Here is a 6990-nt window from a genome sequence, read left to right on the forward strand (position 1 = left end):
GACTAAACCATGTGAGAATAGTGTTTAGTATAATTTATAGCACTGTTTCTTGTGCTACAAGGACAAGAATGTCGTAAATCATTTGCACAAGTATCAATTTAGAACTACACCGAATCGACCTATGAGAATACTTTAAGAGATTTAATAATCCTCATAAGTATATTACTCATTATGGCTATCGGTAACACTTTCCTTGACCATGAGTATTGTAAGTTCTCTTATTTGAGTACTAATCCGTTTTATTGTTGACAAACGTCTTCCGTACAAGGGGATTATAAAGGCAACACTTAGGCAGCTAGGATTCTTAGTAAGGGAAGCTTGACAATGCAAGACTGAAAATGTCCTCCTATTAACAATAGGAAACATTTCTTTGTTGTTTAAAAGGCCTTGACAGTCGAAGAGTGAGACTGTGAAAATGCATGGTCGTGCTCAGATGGATTTTAGAAATGATCTGTACTTGACAGTCGAACTCGAAATATCGAGAAACACTTCTGGACGTAATAAGGATAACGATAAATATTACCTTATAGTTCATGAAGAGGCATTAAGTGACAAAGGAAAAATGCAACACACATACAGCACACTTGTCCGGAAGGCCAAGAGGGAGACTGAAAGGAATGGTGTCCTTCGAACAAGTGTATTATTCCGATAGAGGGTTCCGATTAGAAAAGCTAATTATTTAGTGAAGTCAAGTGATCAAAATGCCTAGTTGGAGGCCGCTTTCGATCAGATAGATTAATATATTAATCTTATAGCTTGCTCTTAACTGAACCCTACGGGTCACACCCAGTCGTGTAACCGAACAAAGGCAACGAATTAATCCGAAGGATTAAATAAGTCGATAAGGATTTTACAAATTCTGACGTCGGATTTCGAGCTTAAAGCGTTGAAGTCGAGCGTCGCAAGTTAAGACGATTCTAGGAATCACGAGACGAGATGAATAATCAAATGACACATCGTGCTAAAATTATAAGCATAGCACGAGGCCTAGTCTTGCCTCGTTGTGGGGCAAGGGACTAGGGCCGCAAGCACTAGGCCATCGTGCCACAACAACCAATGCAAGAACCAGTAAGGCTGACCTTGCTTGCGGGCTGGCTGGGGGCAGCCTAGTGCCCTGCACACCAAAATAGCCCTAGCTGGGCCTGCCTAGCAACGCCAGCAAGTGGTTGGCGCTTGCGGTGCTACTGCTAGGCCTACGCTGCTGCTGCTGGGCTTGCGTAATGCCCGTGGGCCTGCAGTTGGCAGCGTGGGCTTACGGCAAAGGCTATAAGGCCTAGCCTTGTGGCGCAAGGCTACTAGCAAGGCTGGGCTGCTGCCCTTATTGCCCAAGAAAGTGGGGCAGCCCCTTACCTTGTTCTCCAAGGCCAAGGTGGTCCTCCCACCTACCCTCTCTTGTGTGTTGACACTTGTCATTTGATTATTTTTTTTCAAACACTTATCATTTGATTATTGTTCATGCTATTTAATTTATTTAGAATTAAATTAATTTCTTATTTTCTCACATTACCAACTCTCCCACATGGAAAGATGATTGAAGTTTTTGGGAATGTTTTGCCTATAAACACATCTTTGGGAGTTGGGAATTTATCAATTTGAGTAGAACTCAATAAAGCATCTCCCTAAAGCGTGAGAAAATCTTTTAAGTTCGTAAAACTCCAATTTTAGCACGGTCTCGTCTAAGCTATGAGATAAGTGTCGTGTTTGGGCGGGTGGGTGTGCGAAGTAGGAGGATTCGCGCGTGCATGTCTTGAGCTTTCCGGGGGTCGTGCTCGGGTTCGTATGAAGCACGCTACGAGGGTAAGAATGTATTTTCCCTTCTTTCTCTCTCTCCCTCTTTATGTGTTTATCGCTTTATTAATTGCATGTTTGTTTGTTTAGTTGTATTAATTATGCATGAGGTCCGGACGGGTTTTGGTTCCGCACGGTGCTCACGCATCGTAAAACCCAACAAAAACAGAAATTTTGAACTGAATATATCCGACCCGAATAGACCCTACCCAAACTCCATCCGGTTATCCAAATTGACACCTCTAATCACAGTTAACAACTACATTTTTCCGAACACGCCCTTATTGTAGAAGTAAGTTGCAATTTAAATAATATTGCAACTTAAAATCACAAATAAGTTGGGAGCCTTATACTTTGTGGTCGAAAAACATTTGTGAATAATTTTTTAAAACATTCTGCACAGGCTTGTTAAATTTAAAAATATATTGATTTTTTCATATTTGTTACTCCCTTCGTTTTTAAATACTTGCTCCATTTCTCCATACACGGAGTTTTAGGAGAAATTGGAGAAAGTAATAAAATATGGTGGAAGAATAAAAAATTGTAAAAAGCAAAAGTAGTTGAGAGAATTAGAGGAAAGAGAATATAAAATTAATAAATTATGATTTATGTTGGGTCCACTAGATGAGAGAAATGAATTAAATATTGTAAAAACTTTCTAAATAAGAAAATGAAGCAAGTATTTTTAAACGACCGCAAATGAAAAGTAGAGCAAATATAAAAATGGAGGGAGTACTTCTTTCACAAATCCTGACTTTGGGAGCCCCATAACTTAGTGCCTAGAAAACATTTTCGAATAATTTTTTCACCTAAATTGGTTTTTGAAACGTTCTACATAGGCGTGGCTAATAAAAAATATTAGCTTTTTTTTTATATATGTTGCTCTCTACAAAAATCCCGGTGTTCAAAACCCCATAACTTTGTGCCTAAAATATATTTTTTGAATAATTTTTTCATTTTAAAATTTATTGATTTTTTTATATATGTTGCTTATACATGTTGCTTCTTGTACAATTCCCGACATTTGGAGCCCCATAACTTGTCTGGAAAACATTTTCGAATAACTTTTTCACCTTAATTGGTTGTATCGAAAAAAATTAAATTAATGAAATAGAAAACTGATAGATCACTCTCGTTATTGTAACTTCACGCCTGATATGCCTTTAGATCTTATTCTAATTTTTTCGAATTAATTGAATAGGATTTGAAATAGAGCTAAGAACAATAGATTGAAATTGTACATTAAAGTTATTTGTCCAATCATTTTAGGGTCGTCTGGTGTCAAAATTTGATCAAATTGTTTTCTTGGGTCATCAAATTCGTAACCCTGAATAATAGGTCCGTATTTATAGATTGAAATCAGGGACCATAAAAAATTAGGAGGGTGCATCGTGACTTGTGTGTAAACTTGCAAGCAAGTGAGACAAGATAGTACTAGTACAATTGACAATGTAAATGGATGGTGTTATTTTCTAAGTAGATGCGTAATGCCATAAAATTACTATAAAGTGGGACAAAAAATACTGACTTATCAACAATTCAGATATCACTACTCTTACTACAGTAGTTTCCACCATGGAGCAGATTCAGCACAAACATGTACAAGTTGGGAGTCTAAAGCTTCACATAGCAGAGATCGGAACAGGTTTATTCATACAGAAAAGATGAATAAACTTAATTTAATACTGATAATCTTCAAATTTCTGAAGATTTTAGTGGCTCATAATTTCATATAATCTGCAGGTCACAAAGTAGTGCTTTTCCTGCATGGTTTTCCAGAAATTTGGTACTCATGGAGGCACCAAATGGTGGCTGTTGCTGAGGCTGGATATCGCGCAATTGCCATTGATTTTAGAGGTTACGGTATGTCTGATCAGCCACCTGAGCCTGAAAAGACAACCTTAACTGACTTTGTCGAGGATGTCGTAGGTGTAATCGACTCTTTGAGAATTGAAAAGGTAACATTTTCTTTTTGTTACCGATTTGCACTTGCTCAAATGGCTGATACAGGGAAATCATTTTCCTGCAATTTGTCGTTTTTACTACCTGAAATATTAGGTTCAAGATACATGCTTTCCAACTCTTCCTCACAATAGAACTCATAACTTCATCAAGTACTTTTCTCCAAAAAGATGCCACATTTGAGAATAATTTCAATGGATAAACTTTCCTAACCTGCAAATTGAGGCCAAACTTAGAGGGTCAGAAGAGATTTGAACTTTTGATCTTGTTTCTGTATTATTTGTAAAATCTCTGAAGTGCAGGCCTTTTAATTCAGTTCATCTGCGAATAAATCTAGAAGCTGAATACGGTGAGAGTATTCTAATGATATTCATATGGAGCAGGTTTTCCTAGTGGGGAAGGACTTTGGAGCTATCATAGTGAGTCTAGTATCCGTACTCCACCCTGAACGATTGTCTGGCTTCATAACCTTAGGAGTTCCTTTCATGCTACCCGGGCTGACTGCTGTCAATTCAGATCATTTTCCTAAAGGATTCTACATCATACGGTGGAAGGTAACTAATCTATTCATGTAGCAAATAACAACCACCCTCTCCTTAATTATGTGACCAAACATCTAGTTATTTCTTTAACAGGAGCCAGGCAGGGCAGAGGCAGATTTTGGTAGGTTTGACGTTAAGACAGTGATAAGATATATCTACATACTGTTTTCAGGGAGCGAGCTTCCATTAGCTGGAGATGATCAGGAAATACTGGACCTTGTTGCTCCAAGCACTCCACTACCCCCCTGGTTCTCTGAACAAGACCTTTCGACTTATGCAAGATTGTATGAAAATTCTGGATTCCGTACAGCCCTGCAAGTTCCATATAGGTAAATATTAAATATGCATAAACCAAAGTTTACCCCTGGTCCTCTGCAGAGGCCTTTCGACTTATGCAAGATTGTATGAAAATTCTAAATTCCTTACACCCCTGCCTGTTGCATATAGGTAGATATGCATAACCCTTAAAATTATACAACAAATGAACAGAATCTATTTAATGATAGATTGAACAGATATGAAGAACACTGAAAGGTTGTAGTATATTTAGCTCTACACTTGTTCAAAAGCATCATACTAGTTTTGTGTTTGAATGTAGGAGCATGTACCAAAGTATTGATATTCCAAATCCACAAGTCAAAGCTCCAGCACTGCTTATCATGGGCGCAAAAGATTATGTCTTAAAATTCCCAGGCATGGAGGAAAACATAAAAAGCGGAGCAATCAAGAAGAGTGTGCCTGACCTGGAGATTGTCTTCATGCCAGAAGGAAGCCATTTTGTTCAAGAACAGTTGCCCGACAAGGTTAATGAACTCCTCATATCCTTCATCAACAAACATACCACCCAGTAGAATAATTTGTTTTACAGAAGATATACTATATGTACTGTGATGCTGTGCTCAGTAAGAGCTGTAGTACTTTTCATTTGGTTTTGATGTTGAACTGTAATAATTCAGTTATTCCGAAAGACTTGACCAGCTTATAATTCAGTAAGCGATGAGATTAGAGAAACATACTGATATGATCTGAGATAGCTTTTTCCAGCAATAAAGACTTGTATTCCATGATGAATCACTTATTCATGAAAAGCGTATATACCGCAGTCACCTAATCATTCCACAACACAAATAATTAAGCATTACAAATCTATCCTATACTATTAATGTCGATTTTTTTTGTTCAGAAATAATTCTTCACCTAAATCAACCATAATGTACCACCACATACTTAGGCATTCCAACTCAAATGAAGAGGGTACCTGATGCAAGTCTTAGCATGGAGAACTTCGAAGAATTGCTTATCATGCATCAAGATAGCTTGTCTCTAAACATTGATTCAAGTCAACCATTGCATGGACACTTTCTTGGATACCAAAGCAAAGCTACGGTTTGCTTGGTAGCGTTTCTTGGAGTCTAAGCTAGTTTCTTTAATTTTCTTACTTAGATTTTGCTTACAAGTTTTTACCTTTCACTTGAAAGGGTTTATCTTGATTCAAGCATTAGGATCTTTAAGCTTTTAATTAGTTTCTTTAAATTAGGAGTTAGTTAAATTCGTTTCTTTAATTAGTTTAATTAGGCGTGTAATTAAGAGCTTGGTGAGCAAGCTTGATTAAGATAGGATTTGGTTTGTCTTAGGAAACTAAGCAAATCTTATCCTAGGGCTAGGTAGAGTTCTAGTTGGATTAGATATCTAATCAAATTATATCTTAATTGATTAGTTATGTATACCGTGTGTACTAAGCTTGCGGTTCAAGGCTGGCTTCCTTGTTCTCCAAGTTGGTTTAGAAGTCTAGTTTGCTTAGGATTGAATTAGGGAATTATCCTAGTCTTCCTAGGAGAGTCTAGTCTATAAATAAGGCTTGTAAGCACACAAAATTATCAGATTATTATAGCATTGTTTGAGTTTTAACAATTGAGTTTAATTGATGGATTTCAATTGCTGTTTTGCTTGTTTTAGTTAAAACATTCGTTTAGGTTTATTAATTAGGTGGATTCTTAGTTAATTAATCTAGTTTCTTGTTTAATTCTTGGTGGATTTTCCTGTATAGAATTAAGCTTGATTCATATCCTTGTGCGTTTTAGTTTTAGGATTAAAATTCACATCATCTTGGTATCAAATTCCAGGTTACGGTAGAAAATAAACTGGTAACGTTTGGCTGGGAATTTTTGAGTGATTCTTTTTGCATTAGTCTCTAAAAACGTCTAGCTATCACCATATAAAATTTCGTAGCTTTTGGTTGAGTAACGAACTCTGTACAGCCTTAAACTTTTGGTGTTGTTGCACTGGGTTGTGGTTGGGAGTCCGGTTTTTGTTTGCTTCAAGATTCCTTCAAGATTTGATCTTTTAATCAAGATTTTTGCATAAACTAACTTGTTTTGTGTAGGAATAATGAGTGACGAAGAGGTTCCACAAGTTCCAAGGGGTTTAACCTTAGAACAAGCTCAAAATCTTAGAAGAGATAGGCAAATCACCGAGTTGGCAACAAGGTTGGAGGAGGTATTGAAGAGACTTGATACTCGTGATGGATCTTCTTCAAAGAGGGGTGATTCTAACCCTAACTCTAGTTCAAGTGAGGAAGAACAATCAAGAAGAAACCCTAGGAGGTCACGTAAGAGCCATTCATCAAGTGATGATTCACCTAGACCTAGGAGAAGGAATAGACCAAAAGATGATGATAGAAACCTTAGGTTAGACCTTC

At 37.2% G+C, this 6990-nt stretch overlaps 1 protein-coding gene across 1 annotated transcript; it reads left to right on the forward strand.

Annotated features, from left to right (window-relative positions):
• Positions 1-3274: 3274 nt before the first annotated feature.
• LOC110734046 (epoxide hydrolase A-like) lies at positions 3275-5363 on the forward strand. Its single transcript, XM_021914108.1, has 5 exons — positions 3275-3433; positions 3532-3746; positions 4134-4304; positions 4386-4621; positions 4891-5363. The coding sequence occupies exons 1-5, from the start codon at positions 3364-3366 to the stop codon at positions 5141-5143; spliced, it is 945 nt and encodes a 314-aa protein (XP_021769800.1). The 5' UTR covers positions 3275-3363; the 3' UTR covers positions 5144-5363.
• The last annotated feature ends 1627 nt before the right edge of the window (positions 5364-6990 follow it).

The sequence above is a fragment of the Chenopodium quinoa genome, unplaced genomic scaffold, assembly GCF_001683475.1.
Source record: "Chenopodium quinoa cultivar QQ74 unplaced genomic scaffold, ASM168347v1, whole genome shotgun sequence".
NCBI classification, from domain to species: domain Eukaryota; kingdom Viridiplantae; phylum Streptophyta; class Magnoliopsida; order Caryophyllales; family Amaranthaceae; genus Chenopodium; species Chenopodium quinoa.

Bases quoted from the DNA above. Each gene is read 5' to 3' on its own strand.
- LOC110734046 (XM_021914108.1), top strand. From the start codon at position 3,364: ATGGAGCAGATTCAGCACAAACATGTACAAGTTGGGAGTCTAAAGCTT. The intron at 3,747-4,133 runs GTAACATTTTCT...CATATGGAGCAG, and splicing joins ACTCTTTGAGAATTGAAAAG to GTTTTCCTAGTGGGGAAGGA. The intron at 4,305-4,385 runs GTAACTAATCTA...TTTCTTTAACAG, and splicing joins TCTACATCATACGGTGGAAG to GAGCCAGGCAGGGCAGAGGC.